Raw genomic sequence first — 27,859 nt, 5'->3', positions numbered from 1 at the left:
AGTGATTCTGGATTTATAGTTTACATTGCAGACATGAGAGTAACCCTTTTTTGAAAAAGGATCTAAATAATTAACATAATTTGATCAAATATATTACATTTGGGTTTTAGTAATATGTTTTAACCTTTAATTTTGCTGGTTCTTATCTGAAAGAAAAAGGATTTGCAATCAAAAAACTGTTTATAAAGACAGAATAAATATTTCTTCAAAAGTCACTTACATTGCAATATAGTATTTTTATCAACCAACATAACATAAAATCTGTGGGTTTTTTTGGGTATTTGAACTTAAGTGAAAAATTTGCATTAACATAGTGTGAAAAACAGGATATATTTTTTCTGTTGGCATGTCATGTTGAGGCTTTTATAGTCCACTGGGGCTTTTTGTCCTTACCTGGAACTCTCTTTGCCCAGTTGATCATGTGGACTAATTCTCTGTCTGCAAGGTTGGTCAACAGGGTCATCATAGAAGCTTCGTTGAATGGTCTATTTGGGTCATATTCAGAATAAACTATGGGTGGCTCAGCTTCCAGCAAGGCACTGACCATCTGTTCTGCTGTCAGGGACAGGGCTGGACTGTTCTTCTTGTTATGTTTGACCACCAGTGGACTTGTCCAAATGGTGGGAGCTCGCAGCTCCGTAGAAGAAGCCTCCCCATTCCTGGAATCCTGCTCCTCTCTTTGGCGTTTTTGTTTCATCATTCGCCCACCTCTGCGGTCTTTCCGGATTCCTAGAGACACACAAGAATATAATGAACTCCTTTCCTTGAACATATGTATTGCATGCACATGGCTTCAGCCAATCAGCAGCTGCTGTTGATAGACCAAGGTAGCATTTATTTTCTGAAGACTTCTTCCTCTATATATGAAATCTTACATGAGTAGTTGGAGAGAAAAACTATTTTTTAAAGTGTAGTGTCAGGAATAGTGCACTCCTTCCTAAAATTCAGATCAGTTGGGCTTACACAGGACTTTAAACTAGTGACACTGTATAGCTGCTTAGCCCCACAAAACCAAGTCAGTAATTGGGAATAAATGAATATTTCTTTACAGTACAAACTTCAATGTATGTCCCAAACTCCAGCAGACAACTATGCAATGAATGATCAATAATAACTTAATGATCTGGTTGGGTCAGATGGGTGACAGAAGTAGCTCTCAAAAACTATCCAAGAAAGTTTTGTTCAAGTTCACCCATTAATTAATATCATTCTATTACTGAGTCTGTGATCTTCACAATTACATAAAAACCATCTAAAAAAGCTCCCATTACAAGATGAGCTTATACAGCAATAAAGAATGCCATATAAGTAGATAAACAGAAGTAAGAGAAGGAAAGGTAATTGCAACCTCAGAATCTAATGTGGGAGACCTACTGTCAAAAGGCTGTAATAACTGCAACAGAAATAATCTTTGTCATTACATTTCTGCAATGTTCTTAGCACTGTATGACCCTAAGCCTTGGGATATTATCAAGTCAGCCATACCAATTAGAACAACAACAGAAGACCTTACAGTGGAACAAAATCTCCCTTTGTGGAAAGGTTACAAGAAAAATATAATGATAAAGCCCATGTGGGCTGCAACCATAAAGGGAAGATTAAGTCTGGCTCCAAGTGGAGGAGGCACATGCATTCTGAGGCTGAGTTAAATACTTAAATCAATCATCAAATAGGGGTGACGGACAAGCAAGTAATAGGGAAAGCAGACAGGGAATTGAGCTACAAGGACAAGGAAGCTTATGATTCGAGTTATTCCGGAGTTCTCATGCAATATGGAAAAAAGCACTAGTCCCACTTTGAAAATCAAAAGAAGCAGCAGTATTTGTAGAGAAGGAGGGAAACCATCCAAATAACAGAGAAGAAAGAGCAATTTTTAAAAAACTAAAGAAAAACAGTTTTGAGAACAACTGGCACTTGCAAGTGATGAATACATGTCTTTCTGATGTGTGGAGGAGTGGAAAACAAAATCTTTGTGCAGCTTTTTTCACACCACAAAAATTTAAACCTTTAGATTTCCAGTCTTTGCTAGCAGCATCTTCATCTTGCATACAATATTCCTTCATATAAATGTTAGATCATATCAGCAGGTGTCCTTTCCCAGTCTCAAAGGAACAGAGGGGATCTCTAGATCTGTTTGCCTCTTTCCTTTAATACGGTGATATTTTCACTGAATTAGTACTTGAAGATTAACCACTTTGAGTATAATTCATTCAAAATCTAGTAGGCTTCCTGATTCTATTCTATTAATCTTCCCAGATAAAGTGAATTCAATAGATCTTTCATCCCTTCTACTACTTAACCCCTCTACATTTTCCCATGTGTTAAACTAGTTGTAAGCCAAAGTCTCCAGTGGATTGTTGCCCCTATTTTTCATTCAGCAATACCCATTTTTCCTAACACTAAACTGCTTCTGTTTAGGAGTAAAGGGGAAAATTCTTGCTACTAAGAAAGAATGCAAGACTTGCTTATTTTGGCAAAACCTCATCTTATTATTCTCATTGGTAGCTTACTTCATTGGCATAGTCAATAGAAACCGTGCTCTATCTGCAACAGGTATTTTTGTTGTATGCTTTATATAAATGTAATGTTTTTGAATTAAAATTGCCTGTGCAACCTGCAGACATAATCATGTGAACAAAACCACATGGTTCATACATACTAAAACATTTGTAAACTTTCTCATATCCCAAATTCTACAGCTGCTCATCTAGCATTTTTCTTTTGAAGAGTTACAAGTATGCTTGGGGCCTGAACTGTTCATTGTACTCATAAACAGATGGACTCAGAACTGACATAACTCAGAAACACGATCTTGGGGTTAGAATAATACTACAAAGATATCAGATAAGTTAGTTTAGAAAGTAAATAGAAGGCTAGAAATTACCAGGAGAGGAAGGGAGGACAGAGCATGTTCATAAATCACAGATTTTATTAACTCATAAGGCACGCTACAATGAACACTGTCCGTAGTTCTGTTCTTCACATTAAATACATCTATACATATATATATGAAAGAAAAAGGGATAAGAGAAAGACAAGTAAAGACAAGTTTGGTGCAAGAAATAACTAATTTGAGTGGGTCTGTATGGTAACTCAGATACAATTACAAAATCAGGAGTAGGAAGAAGATGAATAAGGTACGAACACTGACACTTCTCTTCTCATACAAGATGGTATCAACTGAAACTACCCCACACAAGGGTCAGGACAGACAAGGAGTTCTCTTTCACACCATGCAGAAACAAATCTGTAAGTGTGAATAGATTAGAAGCTGGTGCATGTTAGAAAGCTGTAGGCCAAATTTGCTGGAGAAAAGATGCCATTAAGGGTTAATAAACACGAACAGAGCAATTTTGGCTTAAGCCTCCATGGCATGGATTAATGAAAGATCAGAGAGGATTTTTTTGATTTTGCTTTTTACTTATTCCAGGCCAGCCTTGTTAAGTAAAACAAGGATGTGATGAGAATTTGACATAACACAGATAAGGTGTCAACTCGTAAGCACATTTAGCTGCTTACAAATTAACTATATTCTAAATAAGAACAACAGTTTAATTTTTAATTTGTCTGCAAGGTTCGCACTGGATTTTCATTACCTTGAAAAAAAGTGGTGCGTTGAGCAAAGTGGAACATAACCCGTTTGGAGGAAATGTCCCACACAAATCTATTTTTACATTTTTATTTCAAACATAGTAAGCCTACACTGGATTTTGTAGAAGTCAGATCTGAAAAAAGTTAGTAAAAGTATGCATTCCTTCTGCATCACATCAGCAGCCTTTATCATCACAGACAGAAAGGTCTTTGAATCTGTATAAGCATCATACTCGTCAGAGATTTATAGAAATGACTACTAACTCTTCACCTAACCCCTAGATGGACAAGCAACACAGTGATTTTATTATTCATTTTCTTGGACCAAATAGGAGTGAGTATCTCTCTGAAAAATGCAAGTGCCTCCAAATCTCCTTCAGCTTAATCAAACCTTATCTCTGTTAAAAAGAGATAATAGTGATGCACAGTCACTAAATCCAAAAAAGACAACTCGATTATCATGTTATAATTTCAATGCCAGAAGTACAATGATCCTGTAGGGATTTTTAAAAATGTATTAATGCATTAATTTTGATTCCACAGTTCAGCCAATACAGGAACCTGAATTGCCAAATGTTATGAAAAACAATATTCTACCAAAAATGGAAGTACTATGTATACTGCAAAGCTCTAAAACAATTTCCACTTGAGTTTTAAACCTACAAGAGCCAAGATTTTCAAAGGCAGTTTTACAAAGCTTCCTGTATAAATTCAGTCAGCCTTTTAGATACAGAGGCAGGTTTCAAAACTTCTGACTAATTATATACTCCAGTCAGTAGAACTTGATCAGCAATAAACTTACAAATGGACTGTGGAATCCATGTTAACAAAACAAAACACTTCAACGGTGTTTTCCAACATGTGATTAAAATAAAACAGAAAATAAATTTTCCATATTATTAAAAAATATATATCTTAAATTAGGAATACATTGGATGAATATTAAATCTCAGGCATCCAACAGCCAGCTTCTTCCTATTTACTGCTAGGAGCAAAACTCCACCTTTATATCTTCAGTATTATGTAAAATATTCAAGAATATTTACAGGAAGAAGAGAAGAACAAATAGAATGAAATTTGCTTTCCTTTGTGTGAACCATCGAATTATGTGATTTAGACTCAAAGATATATGTATCTGAAATTGTATTCTACTTAACTATAGTTCCTATGAACTGCTTTATATAATATTATTCAATTTATTGTTAGAAATGTTGTAGGAATACTTGTTGAGTAAAGAATGCTTATTGTTTGCAATAAATGGGAACAGATTTGATAAAATCCAACAAACTTTTCTTGGCACTAAGACTGAAAAACCCTGGTCATTTGATTAAACTGAAACAGCCAAGATATTTTTATGTCCTTCTTATTGTTCACTATTCGGGAAATCCTAAACACAACTATTGCTCTTTGTCTTGTTTGGAACACCCACCTGCTATCTGGAAAAATTATTGTACTATTTTCATTAACACAATTTTAAAAAAAAAGAACTTTCATGTTCTCTTTCCCCTATACGCACAACATTCACACCGCTTGTTCAAACGAGGGGTGGGCATTAATAAAAAACCTGCATCTGCCTGTCAGTTTAAAGTCCATTCACCTGCAGCCAATTTATTAGCCCATCTCTTCATGCTCCATTTCAATTGTGCTGGAGTCCTGAACATCTTTCCAATAGCTGCAAGCAAAAGCTACAGTAATGTTATTTATTTTCTACAAACAGTACTTTTCTTTAGCAGTTAAAATTCTCAGGTGAACCTTATACTGTTGACCTGCAAATGCAGAAGAAAACAAACAAACAAACCCACATTCCCCAAAACTTTTGGAATTAAACCTACCCCAGAAATCTACAGAGATCTAGTCCTTTGTAGTTTAATATACAGACTTTCAGTGAATCATTTTTTGACTATCTGTATCAGTGGTCATCCATCATTGGGAAGGCTCCAGGCACTTCACCTGTGGAGCCCAGCCTCACAAACACAAATTCTCCTTGATCTGTGATCTCCTGAATCACCTCAGAAGAGGTGAGACATTAGCCCTGAGCAATGTCCACAACCAAAAACACTTTGGACATTCCTTAATTTTCTGTTTCAAATGCATCTCTGCACTTCACATTGCAAATGATCTGCAAAATCAATTACTAGTATTATGATATACGTATTTAACAGTGGCAAAAGAAACAAAGTTTTGCAATTTTCTGGAGGGTAAAATATACTAATAAGATTATACCATAAAGTGGTTCAATATAGGTCACACCGGTAATTTATGTATTTTCTAAATAATCAATCATTAATATACTTTATCAATATACATCATGACTGAAACAGATTCTCCATCAATTTAATTGTAGCTGTCATTGTGTGACACACATGTCGCCTGACAACACTGTTCTAGTTTGGGAGAAGACATAACTATTTTATTTTCTAGAAAAATGTACATAGGGAGAATTTAATTACACAGATTATGAATTTAGGCAGGAGTAATATCTCTTGTCTTGTGATAAGTGATAAGGATGTTGCAGCTGTTGTATTCTTCGCTGAATATCCTGTTCAGTAAAACTGGCTTCGTCCTGCTGTTTGTCTTAAAATAAACTACAGCAAAATGAAACTAAGATAATTCAAAATTACCGCCTGCTTTCAAGAAATCTAGAAGTTTGTTATCATTGCGACCATCATGCCAGACCATAAAGATAAATTAACTTCTGCAGCAATTTCTTTTTTTAACTCTCTGTCAGGAAACATGCAAAATCACAGTGGTCTCTCCAAGCCAGGTGCAGGAAGCACATGCTGCACAACCAGAAGTGGCAGCACATTTGACTTCAGAATTCAAGGTCCATACAGAGGGATAAGACAGTATTTTATCCTCAAAACTGCTCCTTGTCAGCAGACTTCAGATGACAAGAGACACTTGACACTTCTATACACATGCTCAGCATTGCAGCATTAGCAGCCTATAGTTTTGTCAGTTTGTCAAAGAAGTACTTCAAAAGTGCTTGGAAACACCTCCTCTGAACAATTTTGTTACTCTTTAAGGTTGATCTACCTGATCAAAATTAAGTTGAGAATTGACAGAGAGAAGGAATATCTGGTGTTTTGTAAAACAAACCCTGCTTGAGAATAAAGACTAAACATATGTGGTAAGTAAAGTAGATTATAAATAAGAAGATATCCTTCAGAAAGCCAGGAAGTCTATAGTCCAGTTGATTACCAGAGTATTCAAGGAGCATGCAGAGAACAGGTCATGGCAGACAAGCTACATGAAGCCTTTACAGCAGTGCTCACAAAGGAAGAAACCAGACTTTTCTATGCCAGACACCCTCTCTTTGTGGGCAGTAGGAGAACCTTTCTGAAGTTGAAGTGGGAGTCGAAGGGGTTAGAAACCTAAAAGCCTGTCTCAAATATCCTAATACAGGAAGGATTTACTAAACTGCTGAAGAAGAGCTCTGGGACTCACTCCAAACTCACTTTGGTATCATGGCTGCTCTTGGCAAAAGAGACTGCAGAAGGAAAACAGTGTGACAAGCCAACAGTTCCCCTTATGGGCATGAACCTGAATGTCATCTAAGTACAACTGGCTTTGAAGTCTAAAAGGTGAATGCAAGCAAGGCAGCTGTCTCCTAATAACCTCTTACAGTAATTTCGCTTTGCAGATAGACCTCATTATGCACACCTCCCTGAATTCAATATTTTTTAATACTACATTGGAAATAAAATAAAGTACTTCAGCTTTCTCTAAAACATAAGGTCACTGTAGCTGCTGTGCATCAGTGGAGGCCAGAAATATAACCACATTTTTGATAGACTTAGAGCAGATGGAGATTGCTGAAGCTATGACTGCAATGTAGGTCCTAATATTGCAGTGCATCTTGGCATGAGGGTCTTTACAAGGCGATTTTGAGAACTTTGCGATTTTGGGAGCTTTTCTGCTTGGTTCTCTCCACATAAATACATTATTTGATCACAGGAAGGTAACATCATTTTCCAAATTCAAATTTTATAAGCTTAATAAATTACTACTTTTGAATATGATTCAGACAATCAGCCTCTTTATACCATATCCATTTCTCTTTCAGAAAATCAAACAGAAATGTAAATTGTGCTGAAAACCCAGGTGGATTGACAATTACTTTAAATGAGAAACATTGTCTGAGATCTTCTAGAAAAATTAATCACAATTTGAACAGGTCTGCCTCAACTGACAGCGTTTAATAGCCTGGTTTCTGACAAGGATATCTAGACACTCAGTACTATAAATAAACAACAAATTTCAGTTTGGTCTGTGCACCTGGATGTTGCAATTCTTTTTACTACTGAGTGGTTGATGACCACTGTATGACCATTTATCTGGGTGGTTTTTTTTCCAAAAAAATCTCTCATTCTTTTCCATACTGCAGCTTTTTTCTCCTCCATAATCAAGACTACCTTCTAGTAAAAGAGAGAGAGAGAGAGGGATAGAGAAGCTGCAGCAGGGGGATGCAGGGCCAAGGACTTGCATTCAGATATCCTGGTTCAACTCCTGGTTCTGCCACTGGTTTTCCAGTAAACAAGTCACATTACTTATCACAGTGCCTCCGTATTCCGAACAGCTACCATGCGGATCATAAAACTGGTCTTCCATGCAAAGCTTTTAAAGACCTAGTGAAAAAAACCCTGTTGACAAGCAGGCAAATGTAATTTGAGGTCTCTAATGACTATTCATAACTCACAGTTTGAGAACCAATGATCTACTAATTACAGATGAAGGTGCAAGAGATGATTCACCCTAATCTGTATTTTGGCATTCAATCTTTGGCATTCATAGCACACATTTTAAAGAGTATCAGAGGACATGTAGAAGAAAAGCAAGAGAAACTCTATTAATCCATCATTCAACTGAATCCCTTTCAAGTGCTGACACTCCTGCACAAATCATACTAGGTTTTGGCTACAGTAAGTATGGCAACAGCCCCATTTCTAGGCAATATTTACAGTGAAGCCACAGACATTTCAGGGGTCACAATAAATTGTTTATAGGAATCATACATCATCATGATCTGGAAAAGCCAAATAGTTCTAGGAGTAGGAGACCATTAGTATAATTCTCAAAGACAGCAAAAAAATTGTAACTGCTACATTTTGGAAACTAGACAAATTAGTGTACGGAAGCTATTTGAACTGTAAATGCCTAACCAAGTGAAGAACCTGAAACGCCAGTACTTTAAGAATTTCTCAAGTTCAGCAAGGAGATCACACCAGCTCTTCTGACCTACACATGCTTGCCCAAAACCAGTGAATGCACAGTGATATCCTGAGGTATCTGTATGAATCAGTGGCAGACAGGGTGGAGACACGGCAAGAATCCTAGACTTCATTTAAAATTAATCAGCAATTTAAATGGGGACTGTCTCATTGCTGTATCTATTCCCAAGAATTTCTAATCAAGAATGTAAAGGCCAAAAAGCAAATGTAAACAAATACACAGATGTAATTAGCTTTATAATCTCAAACAAATGTTCAAAAGTAAAAAAAAAAAAAAAAAAAAAAACCCACACACACACAAAAAAAAACCCACCACACAACCAAACAAAAAAAACCCTACAGTACTGTATTTTTTAAATATAACTAGCTATAGCACATAAATAAGCATAAGACATCTTGTCCCATTTCTACCTGACTGTAAAAGGTCTCAGACAATCTTGTTTAAATTCAGTGTTGAACCTGCACTGAGCAGCTGATCCAACAAGAGTCCTCCTGGAGTTCCTTCTAGCCCAGATCATTCTGTGAAGCAGAATAGGAAGAAACAGTATTTTTTGGCAGAAGTGTTTACAACAGTTGTCTCTCTTTCTTATTTTTGGGGCAGAACAGCAGAATATTATATTTTAGGGCAATTCAATGGCAACAATCCACTTTGCACATGTAGAAAGGGGAAAAAGAAACATTTCACTAAAAAGTTTGACTTAAATTCTATCTTGTTTTCCAGGAGGCTGTACTAAACTCACAAAAGTTTGCTTCAAATGCTGCTTGAATACATGCTTTCAGCCCATCAATTACATCTTAAAAATGTACATTTCCTCATACATTTATCAAGCCCCACCTACACAGTTATTTGGCTGAGTACAGAACAGTATGTCTAATAAATATCATAAAGGTTGTCCTCAGAAAAATAAATATAGCTTCACATTGTTAATCCATTTTCCTTCATTCACTAATTTCTATTTTTATATAATATTTCATTAAAAGATAATTACATGAAAAACTAGAAACTCTGGAGCCCTTCCAGTGGTTGCATCAGACATCAATTTACCTCTGCTTTTGAGAATGATTTTAATAACCCTCTAGCCTTTTAGCATGAACAAATAGAGCATTCAGCAGGGAAGCATAGCTCTCTCCATTTAAAGACAAAAAATCAGCAAGGTTCTTCTCTTAGAGGACGGCAAATTTGCCCACTGTTTTTTCTTTTCCCTGAAAAATTTTCTTAAACTTCAGTAACACTGTTACACTGAACCAGACTGAGTTCCCATGTGGTTAACAGGTGAGTAACTACTTCAAGAGAATGTAAGAGAAAAACAGAAAGCCTCCAGTCTCTAGACTCCAGTCTCTAGAAGTTAATGAACATTTCTATAAGCATCTGGCATGTGGTTATAGCAGACTGTTATGGAAAACACAGACTTCTATTCCCTGGGCTGTACCACAGTAATCTCTAAAGGGTTCCCAGATAAATTCTGAGGGCAACACCGAAGGATGTAGGTTTGAAATGCATTCTAATGTTGTAATTTCCTTACCACAAGAAACAACACTCAGGATCTCTCTATAACGTGAAATTTCAGGCTGTTCAAAGACAGTAAATATGCCTGGTTGTATACAGGATCACCATCTCGATCTAACATATGAACACTCAAATCCTTGATTGCCATATTTGATATGACTTGAAGCTGGGAAGCCATCAGCATTTGACAATTGACTGTATTATGCAGGTCTCAGGGTGACTGAAATTGGGCTACCAGGCAAAAAAAAAAAAGATTTTTCATTAAGGATCTAGCATTTAACATTATGACAAATTTTTACCATAGCCACTGACTCCACTAGCACTCTGTTGCTCTGATACCACACAGTACTTGATCTTAAATCTGACTTGTCACACATGAAAGGAGGGGACGAATGTATCATGCTAATAACTAGAATTTCCCAGTTCATTTGCTACACTATAAAATAATTAATAAATAACAATAAAAATAAGGTGGTTGTGATTTAAGCAAATGAGGTCCTTCGGAGCCAAATTATCAGAAAGCCATTCAAGTAAGGAAGGAACGGAAAACTAGATCTGTATTAGAGCAGAGATCACCAGGTCTGTACATATGGTTGGAGCTTTAAGATTATGATGGCTGTAAAAACTCCATTTGGAAGCTGGGAACAGCACTGCATGATAGAGTAAGTTGGAATATACTTCTCCAAGCCAGAAGAGAAACAATCTTCAAGACATCATCAGTAGATTAAAAAAAACCACAACCAACCAACCAATCAACCAACCAACCAACAACAACAAAAACACACAAACAACCACACACAAAACCCCAACAAACAAACAAACAAACAAAACAATGCCACTCTCTGCCTTCTCTGCTACCCAACCAGAAGAAAGAGGGGCATGATAAGTTTGTTCTACGTGACTGCTTTATCCTCACATACAAACAGGCATGCTCAGGCTAAATAATAACATATTATTTTAAGTTTTCTCTAGCTTATTCAGAAAGACAGAATGAAGCATTTGGAGAAAATACAACAGCTATAAATTCTGCCTCAGATACTGACTACATCAGCAGAGACTCTGGCAGTCTAATTGTCTCTCGAAGCAGCACAGTAAGATACAGAAGGAAACACAAAAGTACGACGAGAGAAGAAAAATAATTCTTCAGTACTGAAAGAAACTTTTAAAAGATGAAAGGACAGTGGGTTGAAAAAGCTGATAAAATTTCCACAGAAACTCATAAATAAATGTTCCTACAGCATAGCTCAAGAGTCACTTGAAGCCTGCATTTTTTCTGAATGAAGACCCAAAAACATATTTCAGTTGTGTCCACTCTCTTAAAAATAAAGTATATGAACTTTCTGCTGCATTAAGTGACCTTCTATGAGAAAACATCAGCAACCACAGCTTATAACCTATTTTTAAAATCAACCACAGACATTTAATCAAGATTTTATCTAGCTTTCCCCATATTTACTGAAACTCAACAATTAATATCTGCTATTGCTCAGAAGTTAAATGATAGATAAAAGTCACAAGTTAGCAGCTTTGACAACTTATGAAGAAACCTCAGCTGTTGCCCACTATTTCTAAAAGTATATAATCATAAGTAAGTCACAGAGATATACAAGTGAGATGTGACACAACTGAGTATTTTTCAAATGTATGGTAGAGTTAATGTCTTTAAACAAGACAAATCCTTCAATATGAACAAAAGGAGATTATTTAAAATAAAAGATTCAATCAAGAGAACTACGAATTATTAGAGAAAAACTGTGGAGATTGAGTTAACTGCAGCACTATGTGATTCAAGTATGTTGAAGAAAAGTGTTGTTGTGAGAGATGTATGAAAACAGAAAAGCTTAAGAGATTTCCTTAGTGAAAACAAACAACAGCAACAACAACAAAAAACCCACCACATTTAAAAGTTAACTCTTTAAAAGCCAACCAGCTGGCACACTGAGAATATTTACTTAACCTTTATCTTCATCTGAGAGAAATATGACAATTGTCGAGTGCTACCTAAAGAAAATAATTTATTTCTCCCTCAGTCTTGTGGATAATACAGAACAAATAATGATTCCAGCAGAGTCTTGAATGCTTTACTTTATCCTACATTAACTTTACCTTACTTGAATACTTCATGTGCAGGTGTGCCAGACTTGTAAAATCCAACTGAGACATTTCAAGAAATTCATCCCAGACTTCATAAAATAAATGTTCTTAAACTCCTGCCTATGAACCAGTGAAGGATTTCAGTACTTCATTAAGGGTTCTATAGGAACAGGCAGAATTCATGCACCTGATCTCCTTGTTTGTGAATTGTGAGCTTAGTTTAAAACAAAACAAAACGACAACAACAAATCAAAACACAAAAGTAAGCAATAAAAACACAAACAAATCAAGCACCAAAACACAACATCGACTATTTTTGAATTACTGGTTGCTGTAGTGACTGAGGAAATCTTACAGCATTGCAAAAGGAAAGGATGAAATCCACAGGACTTTACTCAAGTGAGGGTCACTGTATAAAATAAAAATTCCATAATATCTGTATTAGAAATAAAATTTGGACAGAATTGCAGTCTTTTTTTGGGACTTCTTTAATCTACAGAATGCCAGTTGAAAATTCTGTGCAATTTTCATGTGATTAAAACAATTTTGTATGGAACAGTGGAAAAATCTATTACAACATGTATCTTAGAGAAGAGATATGAAAAGCATCAAACTGGTACAGCTGATCATTAATTAAACACATATGAGATTAAATGGATGAAAATGTGCCAAAAGAAAGATGTAATATCATCAACATAAAACATAATGATATATCTTAACTATGATCTGGCACATGTACAATGGTCAAAGCTAAAGCTGCATGGCAAATTTATGTATGAGATTTTCTGATCTTAGTTTGCCTTATCTGAAACTTGAATTTCTTTGGACCATAGTTGTGAGATAGAGAGATGCACATGTGTGTATATATATATCTCTATATACCTACATATATAGATATATATATATCTCACAGCTATGGTATATCTATATATATATATATATGATATATTTATATAATTATATATATTTTACTTAAGAGAGTTCTAGCCATATACACCAAGATTTTAAGACAGAAACAAAACCACTCCAGATCCATAAACTAAATCTTATTAAAAAAATCAGCTGCTGTCTAAAGTGTTAGAAACAAAAGATTTAACACATTCCCCCTGTTTGCATCCCAAAACTGAGATGAACAAAATCCATTTCAAGTTTTGCCTAATCCTCGAGTTGAGAAAAATGCAGATTCAACCTCAAAGGGAAGCAACAACTGACTAGTTTTCATTTACTCTTTCCCCTTTTGTCTTTTTCCCAAGAGTCCCAGACTTGAGCTGCCTTGACCACACAGACTGGATTTACAAACAATCCTTTGTTGTGTGAAGGATAAACATGATGAGCTACTCCTCTCTCTTGCCCCAAATTATTTGTGCAATAAGTAAGCATTAGGTGTGCCAGAGAAAGGGAAAACCAATCTGTAATTTAACATGTAGCTCCTTTCACAAACAAAACATGGGTTCTAATCCTTTCTCTTCCAAGAACTTCCTAGTTTGCCAAATTTTTCTACAAAAATAGGTTTCAATGTTAGTGATTACTCTTCCTTAATAAAAAGCAATCTGAAATTTTCAGTATGCTAAAACAAGGTTTTCTTCCGCTTTAGAGCCAACATGAAACTTTATGATTTCTTGTTCTTAAAGTACTCTTAATTCTTAGGAATTTTCTTTTTCAAAAGGATTCAAAATAGCTAATGTCTGTCTGTTTTTGACAAACATCAGGTACTGTAACATACTGGAGAAAAGCAAGTATCATGAGTGATCCAAAATTACATTACAAACGAATTCTTCCATCAAAGAATAGACCATAGCAATTGTTCGGTATTGTCATATTTTTCTAATTTTATCTCCAAAATTTAAACACTGGGTGTATAATTAAAGTAATTTATTGGTATTCCAGTGGCATACAGTGTCCAATTCTTCTTTGACATAATTATTACGTAAGTATGTTTCAAGAAAAAAATATTTATCTCAGTTTTTTTTAAAAGAATGAGCCCTTTAATATTGTTGGGTGAAATTAATTCACATATAAAATATGTGTACAGTACTGGAATAGAGAAATTGACTTTCAATTCCAGAATTTACAGAACAAGTACTGCTTATTCAGAAGTTTATTTTAATTAATATGGACTGATCTGAGACAATCAGTGCTTTTCACACTGAACTGCAAACTGCTACAAAATCTTGGGTTAAGTTTCATTCATCGTGATCTGGAGTCTATCACGAGAGATCAAAAAATAATATCTTAAAAATACTAACAGAAGAATCCTAACTCCATTGAAGTCAATGTTTCTATTAAATCTGATGCAAATTTGGGCAAGAATAATATCAGGGTATTTGGGAGATATTTATTTTTACTTAATTGCTCTTTGATTTCATGCACTTCAGCTCAATAAATTTAGTTGCTTCTTCCTTTAGGAACCATATCAACTGTCCAATTAAGTTAAAGGGGAGGAAGGCAGACACCAGTGCTGAGGATTTGTTGATTGCTGTGTACATACCACCTTTCATCATTCCCACTTCATAGCATTTTCTTAGTCGGCAAGCCTGGCAACTCTTTCTTCTGTTCTTGTCGATGGTGCACTGGTTGGTAGCAGGACACATGTAGTCATTATGCCCTGTAAAACCAGAGGGAAAGACAGAGTCATACACAGACATAACAAAACTGCCTGTAATGCTCTCTTATTTTTCATTGAGTATTTAGTAGAGCATCTAACATTCTGGGAAGGAGGTAGTGTTATCATCATGATGTATCACAGAAGTATTAATACGGGTAGTGAAACTAACATCTATTCACAATACATTTATTCAAAGGTTCTTTAAAAGTACTACCAAAAACACAAATTAGAACTTCTATAAAGTCATTAAAGTAATGAAAAATTAAAGCAGACAGAAAAGTGGATAGATTAATATGAACAAGTCCTTTGACTTCCTTGCTCTTGGCCTGAGAAATACCATGGCATTTGGCCCATGTGCCTATGTTGATGTTAAATCTCTAACTGTACAAAACAGTTAGAGGTTTATAGAATTAAAAAAGTTTATGCACAGAACATTTTTTGATTTCACAATCTGGGGCACTTAAGAAACAAACAACAACATAAAATAGAAGCAACAAACATTAATTAACTGTGTCTCAGGGATAAATAAGTATCTATTTCCACTTGCATGTCTACTGATATATGCAAAAACTTTTTGTCATGACAAATTAATAAATTATCATATGTATCATATGCTGCAACCAAGTTTGGTACTGGTACCTTTTCCTTCAGAGCTCCAATTCCTCATTTTTTACCCCATGCATCTCAATTCTTGTTACAAACACCTTCAGCATACCATAATTTGTTACTGCCAACAAACCTCTACTCCAGTTTTTTCTTTAAAAATGTGTGCTTAAATCTGCCATAAAGTTATTTTCCAACCGTAGACAAAGTTTTGCAAGCACAAAAAAAAAGACGATCCAAAATTATCTTATTGGTGCTCTGTATTAATCTAAACACAACTAAGGTACAGCACACAACGAAAAAGAAATTTACTGCAGAACTGTTTGTTCTTTTGCTCAGGTCAAGGGATCAGCTTGAGGTAAAGTAGGGTGGAGGTTTTACAGAGGCCTTGGTCTCATCAAATCATCTATCCTTGACTAGAAATTAGAAAATAGAGTAAAAATTACTATCACATTACACCAGGAACATCTGCTCTTTAATGCTACATAACTAGGATCCAATCAAAATAAGCAGCCAAACTGTAAACTTGTTAATATGGTGACAGCTGACTATACACTCTCTCAAATAGATAGAATTATTATTTTTTAGCTCTACTTGACAGAATGGTATGATACTGGAAAAATCTGAATCTTTAGATTTTGCTCCAGGATTGAGGTAAAGATGTAGAACAGAAACACTACCTCAACGTCAGCATGAAAGACTATTTTAATTTTCAGTTCCTCTGGTAGGATACAGACTGCACATGCTTACCACCTTTGCTGGACTGACTGATGCTAATAAGGTTCTAATCTCAAAAAAAAATAAAAAAAGGTAGCAATATGCAGAAGTCAAAAATCAAGTCAAATCCATATCAGCAGGGCAGTAATCCTTTTTCATAGTACTTATCTGGGTGATAACCTTTTCTTTTGCTCTGAACCTAGATTTCCTTATGCAAACTGCAAGCATTTGGGAATAGGCATCTGCTTTGTAGAATAGTACATAAAATAATCCTGGTTTTGATAGAGCTACAGTCCTGACTGAAAATAACATGATTCATATTATGATATTTTTACATCAAAAAGTTTTATCTTAAATATACCCTTTAAAGGTTAACATAATTAGTCTCTTTTCATGCACATGATCTGCACCTTAGACAATTCACTCTTCTTTCAAAGTCCTTGACAGACTTCACAGAATAAAACCTGTAAAATTGGGATTGTAAAAAAAGAAAGATCTGTGTGTGAGGAGCATACTTCTTCACATTATGAGTGCCATAGTAATGTCATTGTTTAGACTTCAAATTTGCTGTAAATCTAGGAAGAAGATAACACATTTAATATTTCTCTTTTTTTTTTTTTAGTTTAACCAACATGTTTTCAGGGGAATGGAAAACACATAAGCAACCAGAAGAAAATATTTAACAATTACAGTATAGAAATTATTATCAAATTAATCAGGGAAGAAGAAAGAAACAAAGGGTAGAAGGAAGGCAGGAACCTTTCCTGCTTCTCTACAATACCATCTGATTTCAAGTATTCATCCATGGGAAGTGAGGAAGGAAGTTTCCTTTGAAAGGCACAGACAGAGACTCGGGAAGTCTAGCTTGGGGTGGCATGGAATGGAAAAAGGTAGAAGAAAACAATTAAGGAACAGGTAACAATACAAAGACAAATTCTATTCTGAAGTGAAGTAGTATAACACACTAACTCTGCTGTAAAGTGATTTGTCTTTCACCTCTTCTACCCATTATTTTATCCTTAAAGTTAACCTCTTGGCAAAGCTGATACTTAACAATCTGACTTATAGAAGGGATTTCTCACCGGTGGGAATCATCAACATGAAAGTGGCACAGATCAATGGGTGCCCACCTGCCCTGCCCTTTATTTTCATGGTATACAAAGAGTAATATATGCTAGAAGAGAGGCTAATTAGGCCATTTGGATAGTTGATAGCACATACCATGTAGAATCTGTGGTCTTACTGGATTTAAATAAATTATCCAGATAACCTGCACAAAATTAAAGACAGTGAGTTTAATAGGGTAGAGCCCCTAGTTTTGATCTCGCCCCATATCTATGACTTGCTAAGTCATGAACTACAAAGGAAGACTTGAAGGGAGCTATTGAAGGAGCTTGAGGAAGGGTTGTTTTTCTTATGATATCTCATGTACATTTTAAAATAGTAAAAGAACATTAAGTATTTTTATAGCACTTTATCATACGTTAAGGTCTTTCCAGAACAGAGTGCAAAGATCTGATTCTTTTCTCAAAGCACTAGTTTTAGATGTGACAACCTGCACGATAACAACCAACAATGGAGACAGGGTAGATGGGTGAGCAAAGGGTCAATAAGAAGATAATGGCTGAAATTAATATGATTTTGGGCTTATTCTAAACCAGCCTGTCATAATCAGAGCTTTTTCTTACTACGCGTGCAGTCTTTCATCACCATGAGTCATGCAGCTAACATTTATGTTCAGAGAGACTCATCATTGTCCGTCAAAGTGTTCTCAAGATAGCTGTGGTGCATGCCACAACAGTGCATTGCATGAATGGAAGTGGGTGGATGATTTATCTAGGAGGGCTTCAGTCAGCAAAACACTCCATGTTTCTTTAAAGTGAAGTGTTACTACATTCAGCAGAACATTTAAGTATCTGTGTACTTCTAGCAAGTAGTCCCAGCACAGTACATATGGTTAAAGTACATGCTTGAGTGTTCCCCTGAATTGAAGCTTCAGATTTGAGTTCACTTTGTCCTTAACCAGCAAGGATGAAAATGGAGTCATATTAATGTATCAATGACAATTAACATAACATAGAAATATTTTTTTCTTAAATTGTAAACAGTTGCCATGTTATATTCTAACAACCATCAAGATTAGCCTGAATGATTCGTTTAAGTAGTACAAAAGTTGCACCAAAAATGAACTAAATAAGCCAACATGATGGCATGTCAGCTTAAGAATGCTTGATGACAATTCTACAAAGCCAATAAAGGAACATTTTTGTCAGGTGAATTTTGTATGACACCCAAACTGATGTAGTTGAATCGACTCATCATACATTTCAAACAATAAAAATTATTTTCCTTTTACTACTATGTGTTTTTCCTTTCATTATTTTTTTTTTCAACCCTCTTGTCACACAAATTTCCTAAACTATCCTTTATCTAGCTGTATAAGGCATCTGCCAGGCTAGCCATTACCTGTGGAAGCACCAGGTCCTTCTATGATCTTATTCTGACAGTAAAATTTGCAGAATTTCATACACATAGGTGAACAGAAGGCTAGAGTGTAGACTTTATCCAAGCTAGTGACAAGTGGGAAGACTGCAGATGAAAAGGAAAACCTTGAAAAGATTAGCCTCAACAGCAAATGGAAAGTTTTCATAGATGGTAAAAAGAAACCAAACAAATAACAACAAAATTGCTTATGCTAACCCAGTATGAACAAATGTTGAATGTAAAATAAAAATACCAATTTTAAGTCAAAGTGCCCCAATAAAGCTGCACTGATTGATTTTTAAATCTCATTCTTTCCTAACAGGTTGCACAAAAGAACAGAAGGTTACATCTAATTCCTTTGTAAGCACAGACACTCTAATTCACAGTTTAATTACCCTCAGACAAGGTCTCTGGATTTGGAACTTGTGTTCTCTTAGCAACTACACAGCACTGCTGAGAATATTAATCATTTTCTGGTTTGGAGCTAGCAAGACATTACTACATATGACAGTAAGGAAAAGGGCCTAGAAGACTGCATCCAGTGAGGAAGACCTCCTTCTACACATACCTCAGAAAGAAAGACCACAGAGCCACTGAAGAATGAGAAGGGGAAAGGTTAAAATCTATATACTCTGTATTATGTCCTTCATCTGCATCATGTAGCTCCCACACTAAGTGTTCACCTTCTAGTGGAATCTTCTTTCCTTCACATCTATATAGCACTATTCATACAAGCAGTGAATTCAAGCCAAATTATTATGATACGAACCATTCCTTTCACCTTTCTGTATACTATTTCAGCTAACAAGAAAAATTATGAAAGAATGAGAATGGGCATTGCATGAGGATACCAAACGCACTGCCATCTCACCAGTTTAATAATGCATGAACATATACATTCAGAAAGAGTGATGTATAAAAAGTGAAACACTACTTATATTTCTAGATATATAAATTAAAAAACATATTTTCTACTCCAGTAGATAATTTAATTTTTTTTATTATTTGCCTTCATCCTAAAATTTCAATTGGTGTTTCATCTATTATTTCAGGATTATGATACTATGTGAAAAGTCCACTTCTACCCCAATTCCATTCCCATCTTTTTTAATTTTAGACAAGGTAACAAAACAGGAAGTATATTTTTTCCTCATGACAAATAAAAAAATATGACAATCCAGATCCCAATCTCTACAGAAGTTGGCCAGGAGTTTGACATCTAGTTTCTGTTTCCCTATCTGATAAATCACAATTGTTTTAAATCCTTGGCACATGATTAAACCAACAGCTGTGTTAAAGGAAAAACTCCCACAATTTATTACTCACAACCATCCCAATATGATCCCTCCAGAGACAAAAAGTATTTTCAGAGAGAGTTGTAGGCAAGTCATGGCCATCTTATTCCCATAGACTTTAAATGAAGTCTTTTGTATTTTTAGATGCTCAGTTTATTTGAGCTAAAATGGGAATGGGTGGAATTCTGGTACAGAAAACTCCCACAACTAATATAAAGAGGCCAAAAAAGTTAAAAATATTGCAAATTCCTCTTGTTCACTTAAAATCCAATCAATTTTAAGCAACAAGAAAATAATATAACTTTTTATTCCCTGATTTGGATCATGATGGGATCTATTGATTAAGCTTAGCTAGTCTTATTTTATATTTGGATCTTTGGCACCTGAATGGTTCCTGGTATCATGAAGTTTGCAAGGACCTGTAACACATTTGTCCTTGCAGTGTCCCTCTAAGGGAAGTGCTGATATTTCTGTTTTACTAGGGGAGGGAGGGGGTTATAGGGGGTTCTCACTGAATAGGGCATTTAGTGGACATGGGCATTTCTAACCACAGTGAGGTCCTGCACTGACCTCTGTGAAACTGAAACTGTAGTACACTCAACTCCTGGTTTGTTATTATACTAACCTTTTACATCATTATTTGACAAAAAGCCCCTTTTTTTTTGTCTATGTACTGCTTTCTGATGCAATGTAAAATCTAGTCATGCTCTTCTTTCATCTACTGATATATATCTGTGTTCCTTGGTTTGCCCACTTAGACCCTAACATCATCCATGCCCTACAGAAGATTCATCCCTTTTATAAACAAAAGGGTCAACAAAGATAACTTAACCTGTTGTCTCACATATCTCTAGACACATTTTGGAGTGCAGAATAACAATGTTATTTATAACACAGGAAGTCCAACTATTTCAACAATTTGTAACTAAATTCAATCAAATCTTTGAGAGATATACACAATCTTACTCAAATAATTCAGACAATGAGATATCTGCTACATCTGTTATTAAATTATACCAGCAGTCAATTGCCATCCTAGTTCTTTTACAGTAATTCTGAACTAGTACACATACTTCAATAGAGTTTGTTAATAGCGTCCTTTTGGAAATAAATTATGTCAAAGATCACTTCATGCACTTCCAGTAAATTTATCATTTTAGTCATCTTACACAGTACTGTCTAGTTGGATTTCCACTTTTTCTAAAGTGACTGCAAAGGACAACTTAACCTACAGAAAGTCTGAAAGTTTGTGGGAGTGAAACTTATGGAGGTAGTTTAGAACAATAAGTACACCTGAGTTAAATGAGGTTACAAAAACATATTTCCCTTCACAGTCTCTAAACCCAAGTGGAACAGTTAAGCACTTTCCTGCTGGACAAACAAACCTGTTCTCTCGTACTTTGTAGATGTAAAGCTCTTTTTTTCTTTCTTTTTTTTTTTTTTTTCCTTCTGAATATTTTGAACTGCTGCCAGGCTCTGCCCTGAGCTAGGAATAATGTGAGTTTCCAAATGAAGTATTCATTAAATACTTGCAACATTAAATACTGTTTAAGTTTTTTCTTTGTTTGATATGGCACAACAATCATATTCCAGAGGAAGTTAAACACCATTAAAGCTAATAATACAGGACACATTAAGTATGGCTTCTAAAGGCTATGAATTTTCTCTAGGAGGTGGGAAAAGCTTTAGACCTGACAGAGGAAGAATCAGTGACCATTTATAAAATCTGATAACAGTGAATATTCCCTACTTTCTGGTAAAGTCTGTTACCCAACTTCAGAAAGCTTTCAGTGTTGTCTGGGGTGACATGTCATATATCAGCTAGAAAAGTATAGTTTAGATGAATTCAGAAAACCAATCTCTGGGAAGAACTATCAGAGTTCACTATAACAATGGAAGCTGATATTGAATGAGGCTCCATAGTGTCTGTCCTGGATCCAGTTCTATACAGTTATTTTCCTCACTGATGGGTAATGGACTAGAGCATTCATTTTACTAAATGTTATTCATTTGTAGATGACATATGTGCTAGAAGAACAGAGAAAAGACTAGACTACTCTGCCAGTCAGACAGAAATAAATCTGAAATAAATGGCTGAAGTCTACAGGATAAGAATTCTAAATGATCTTGGCAAACTGGAGGTAGCGCATGAGAAAAAAAAAAAAGAGTGCAAAAGTAAGGACCAGTACAAAGCACTACATTAAAACAGGAATCATGAGATGCACAAAACAAGATGGGAAATAAGTGGTTTCTTCTCTAGAAAGGTACGCTTGAGTTTTTTGTACATCATATACTGATGGCGAGGGAACAGTGCTGTGTTTTTGTAAATAAGGCAAACATTACAGTGTGACAGATGTAGACAAACACGACTGGCTTGGTTTGTAAGGTAACCCTATTGCTCTGTTCAGGACTCAGAAAACATCTTACAGAGGGAAATCATGCTTCAAAAAAAAAAAAAGGAAACATGACAAAGTGGAGAATCTCCAAAGTAGAGTAACTAGAAGATTAGAAGTCTAGAAAACAAAACCTATGATAAAAGGATGAATAAACTATGTTTCTTCAGGTTAGGTAAAACAGATTTTTTTTTTTTTTTAAGTGTGATAGCAATATTTCATGTTTTAAAGGCTGATGCAGAAGGAAAGAGAACAATTTGTTTTCTGTGGCATAATAGACAGGAAAAAAAATTATGAGCTTAACCTGCATGAAGAAAGATTCAAATTTCATAGTAGCTTTCAAAGGTAAGGAGAATAAAACATTGCATCAAGCAATTCAATAAACATACGTGAGGAATAGGCAACAGTCGATCCTATCACAGGCCAGAAAGCTCGATGAGGGCTCAAAGTCCTGTGCAGCCCTATGATTTGTTTAGGTCATGCAAAACAAGGAAGTATCTTGGATGTGAACATCTTAAGTCAGTGCCACATCCATGCCACATCCATGCTGAACACAGCACTTAAAATACACATGAAAAGTAACACACTCAAAACTGCCTTTCTGGGAAAAAAGTGGTATTGCCTCTTGCCTTTCAATAACACCAGAGTTTCTGAAACAATATCACCATCAATTAAGACTACTGATATTCAAAAAAGCATATTAGGGGACAACAATCAGAGCATGAGTTTAACTTAAAACACTCTAGAGAAAAACTACTAAAACCACAAAAACAAATCAAAAGAAGTTTTAGAAGAACCTGGCTGATCATAGGCTGTTAGAGCAGCTCCAATGATGGCTAAATCCTGGTGGACTTCCCAAACACACATTTTCTAACCTTTGAACTTCCAACAGTCACCTACCTCTCAAGCTGGAACCATGTGTTTTCCATTCTGACACTATATATTGGCCTGCAGTCCCCTGATTATTTGCCATTATTACCTCTGCTAGTCTCACTTAGGTACATGTTGTGTAGTTTTGCTCTTTCTGCTGACAACTCATAAAATCAGTGTACAAGTAGACTGCAGTCTTCTTGGCTTCAGGATCTGTGCAGCATTTGCAGCTGTTATCAAAAAGATTACAAAAATACCATGAAAACAGAAGACAATAATGAAAAGTTAAAGGGAATATCTCAGAAACTTGCTAAATTGACAATATTGCAATTGCTACACTGCAGCATTACCTAAACGCTCACTTATTAGGTATGTTTTACCAGTGAAATTCTTTCCAGCTCAGAAGAAACTATGTATGTATTACCACCACTCCTAGCAGTAAAGTCTGAACTGTGTTTTCAAGAAATTACAGCTCTATCACTGTTAAGTGAAAACAATTGATAACACTCAACATCCACTGCCAAAACCCTCCTGCTTGACGGTCAGAAGGCATAATGGTTAAATAAAATCCATTTTCAATCTACACAGTTAAAACACTTCCCAACTTCAAGAATTCCTGCACTTCAGAGATCACTATATCTCTGTGATCAAGACATTAATGGCAGGCCTCTGGAATCCCTCAGCACACCTCTTCATCCAGATGCCAACCTGTTCTTGCTGGGCTGGTACTGCCTTGCATCATGTAGTAATTCTTAACTGAATATTTGTGAAATATCCCAGATTTTTGTCTCAGTATGCAGCTGTGAGAAAAACAACTGTGAGTTGTCTGAAAAACATCAGAAGGGCACATGAAGGAGGCAGGGAAATAGAACTGGGGATTTCTAATACCTCGGTAATTCTGACGTCAAGATACCCTTTAGTGCAAGAAGTTACTCCAACTTTGTTCTGAGTCCCTTGTGAGGGTTCTCAACCCCACATCTGTAGGGATTTGTTGGATGCCTGTCAGAGATGGTAAGAGTCCTGTACCCTTTGGTGTCTCTCCAAAAAAAAAAAAAGATAACTAGAAGGATAGGGAAAGAATGTGAGATTCACAAGGGGATTTGCAATTTATAAATGGCATTTGTCAGGCTGATGTTGAAATACTTCATCCAGTTCTCATATTCAAATTTTTAAGAGGCTATTATGGGTGTGGGGGGATCAGAAAAGGTGTAAAGACAAAGGACTCAGAAGTTCGAAAGATATACAGAGGGAGACTGAAACACTTTAGTTCACTTAAGATATCACGGTGATTTCATCGTAACAACTTCAGTTATGAAAACTTCCCATAGGGCCGAGATACTGGGTACTAGGTCTAGTTCATGGATGTGATACAAAAGCCAACGTAATTCAAATTAGAAAGGCAATATTTTAGCAGATGGAAGGACAAACCATTAGAATAAGCAATCTCTGCAAGAAAGCTCTTGAGCCCACAGATCAAGGCTGGGCATTCTCTAAAATATTTACCTCCATTAAGTTACTGGTCTTTGTACATGCGTAGTATATAAAGTTTATATTGAGAGAAGACCAGAACTAATGGTCTAATGGCCCTTCTTGGTCTTAAAATCCATAAATATTTTAGTGGAGAAGTACAGTGTGCTGTGATGTGACTGCTTGTTATGCTTCTGGATTCAACTCAGTTGACCAAGTACACTCCTGAAGGCTGCATATGCTGGTCAAAGAATAAAACACTCTTCCATCACCAAGCAACACAGTGTTGTTGGTGTCATATAATTTTTCTCTCCCATGAAACATTTTACACAATATATGTCTGCACAGAGTTTTCTCAAAACAAGGTCCTGAATCACTTTTGGGATATAAACTAACAAAATGGACTGACACAAGCAGTTTCAGGAGGCAGTTGAGATTGTCCACCAACCATCTGTTGTTTTTTTTTTTTAAACTGATTAGTTTTCCATATTGAGAGACAATTACTATAATAATTCAGATTGCCTTTTAAGGTTTAACTGTTTGAGAGAAAAAAAAAACAATTTAGCCTTTAAAATTCACAAAATGTTTCCAGAACCATTCTAACCCCTTTGAATAAATATGAAACTATTAATCTCCACCTCAGGTAAGGTCCAGTACAGATGTGAGTTTTCACAAAATCGTAAGTATATACTTAAGCTAGTAAGTATAGAAACCTCAGATATCACTGAGGGGAACAAATGCACAGCCAGCACAGCAAATGGATTACCCCATACAACTTGTTCATTGCTCATGTCTGTACTCACTTTTTCCTGTGTATCTATTAAGAACTATATAGAAGGTTGGACTACAGTGTATTAAGAACATTAGACTTCACTATAGCAATTCTCCCACGAAATCTCTAATAAGAAGCATAAAAATGACCAGGCATCCCTTTATCTACATATGTGTTGAGAAATACAAGACAGCAAAGCACAGAAGTAGCATGGTTATCCTGCATTTAAAGAGATAGTATAAACAACAACAAAAAGATATTTGCTGAAAGCATTCTGTGTTACTTTTGTTTATACAAACAAGTCCTGTGTACTCGAATACGGTTTAATCATAAGATTTCCAGGGAAAAATTGTCCCCTTTTTAGAAACGCATACCAGATATACCACACAGATATAATAATGTTTCTTTCACATATTCTTCTACATACAGATATACACTTTAGTAGTATTCATTCCTAGACATCGATCATAACCGATTTTAAATTATTACTATCTGCATGGTAAATAGCATGTTTTATCATGTATTCTCAATCTAAAAACTACTGTAATTTTCATAAACTGAACACATGTCCAATGAGAACTAATAATTGCTGAAGCAGAGGTCTCTTCCAAATCCAGTAAGAGGTTAAAAAAATCCTTTAGTTCATTAGGACTGGGTAGACATGTCTTTTACAGTCATTCAGAGGGCTTTTCATATCACCTATGATCAAATAAGCCCAATTCTCTCATAAGCACTCAAATTCTTGAATTACTTTATTGATATTAGTGGATGTAATTTTTTTACAATAGCTGTCAACAAAAGAAGTGGATCACTGGAAAAAGTACAGAGGAGTTTAACAAATGGGATCAGAAGTCTAGAAAATATGTTCTGCTCAAAGAAGTGTGTTTGTTTAGTCTAAAACAGAGAAGACTGAGGAAAGATATGATAACAGCCTTCAACTATGTAAAAGGTTGTTGTAATAAGCCTTCTTCATGCCCACAAGGGATAGGGCAAGAAGCAAGGGGCTTAAATTAGAGCAAGCATGACTTAAAGATCAAGAAAGGCATTTTACGGGACACTGAAAACTTAAGCTTTAAATTTTCAAAGCTTACGTACTTAAAAAATTATGTTAAGTATATAAATGTAGCAAGAACTAAATTTACTAATCAGCATGTACTGTAGCACAAATAGATAACAGGTCCATTGTGGGGAACCACAACATTTTTCCACATGAAGACTAATGCAAAACCACACAAGTGCTGGCATAGAATCGTGGAACTCAATGAAACAGTCAGATCCATTTCTTTTTCTGTAATGGCCAAAACATGAAGATCTGTGCTACACAACTACTTGATAACTTAGTTGTACTTTTGATTAAGAATATTTTCGGTTTCACTTAGTTGCTGACTGAGTTCAGCTTGGGTACAAGAACAGAATTTCAAAATTCTAAGAATAATGCTGATGCAGTCAGGGGAACTCAAAAATAACTAAAAACTCTCATTAAGGGAGCTGTTTGCCCTATGTCACAAGTTTAAGTGTTTAAGTAAATCATTCTGATATCAAGAGAAAATAATTTCACCTGTTCCCCCTCCAATGTTGCTTATTATTGACCTCTGCCTTAACCACTTTCTTTTCTAAAAATCATTTTGATGAATCTGGAAAAGCAGAACTACAAGTAACTATTAACTAATCACTGACATTCAAATAATTTCATCAATGTCTATCCTGCAGCCAATCTTTCAGTTTTTACTTTAAGGCCAGGAAAATTCAGAGTTGAATGCTGGAAGTCTTATATAACTCACCTCAGTGGTAGTCATGCAACAAAACAGGCAATAATCACACCTTGTGATATGAGGTAAAAACTTTTCCTCACTATGTTTACTTCAAAAAGGAGTGACAGGAATTTTTGTGCCTATATATCACCTGGAGATTTAAAAAAATATAGAAATCTAACTAAAGCATAGCATCATAGCATTTTATTAGTTTTCTGTTTGGAAAGGAAGAAATCTGTTTTATTTTCTTCTCCAAAATGAGACTTAGATATCGAACAGTACACGTATTTTCCATAGAATCACACTTAATTCTTGCTCATTTTAAGAGAGGTTGAACAAAGCAAAAAAGTATCCATTCCACAGTGTTACAGGGATTTAAATCAAGAATTATCTCAGTCACAGCAATTAACATTGTTTCTATTAGATGCCCTTTACTCCACCGGACACCTTACACAGTGTACTTCTAGTCATGACAAAAA

At 35.5% G+C, this 27,859-nt stretch overlaps 1 protein-coding gene across 1 annotated transcript in view; it reads right to left on the bottom strand.

Annotated features, from left to right (window-relative positions):
* Positions 1-27,859, bottom strand: part of ESR1 (estrogen receptor 1) — a 161,590-nt gene that overhangs the window by 52,532 nt on the left and 81,199 nt on the right. The window contains 2 exon segments of the mRNA XM_071806429.1: positions 394-729; positions 14,912-15,028. Coding sequence (XP_071662530.1) covers positions 394-729; positions 14,912-15,028 — 453 coding nt within the window.

Source organism: Patagioenas fasciata, chromosome 3 (assembly GCF_037038585.1).
Source record: "Patagioenas fasciata isolate bPatFas1 chromosome 3, bPatFas1.hap1, whole genome shotgun sequence".
NCBI classification, from domain to species: domain Eukaryota; kingdom Metazoa; phylum Chordata; class Aves; order Columbiformes; family Columbidae; genus Patagioenas; species Patagioenas fasciata.
Note: the sequence above shows the minus strand (reverse complement) of the source record. Positions and strands in the feature narration are given on the sequence as shown.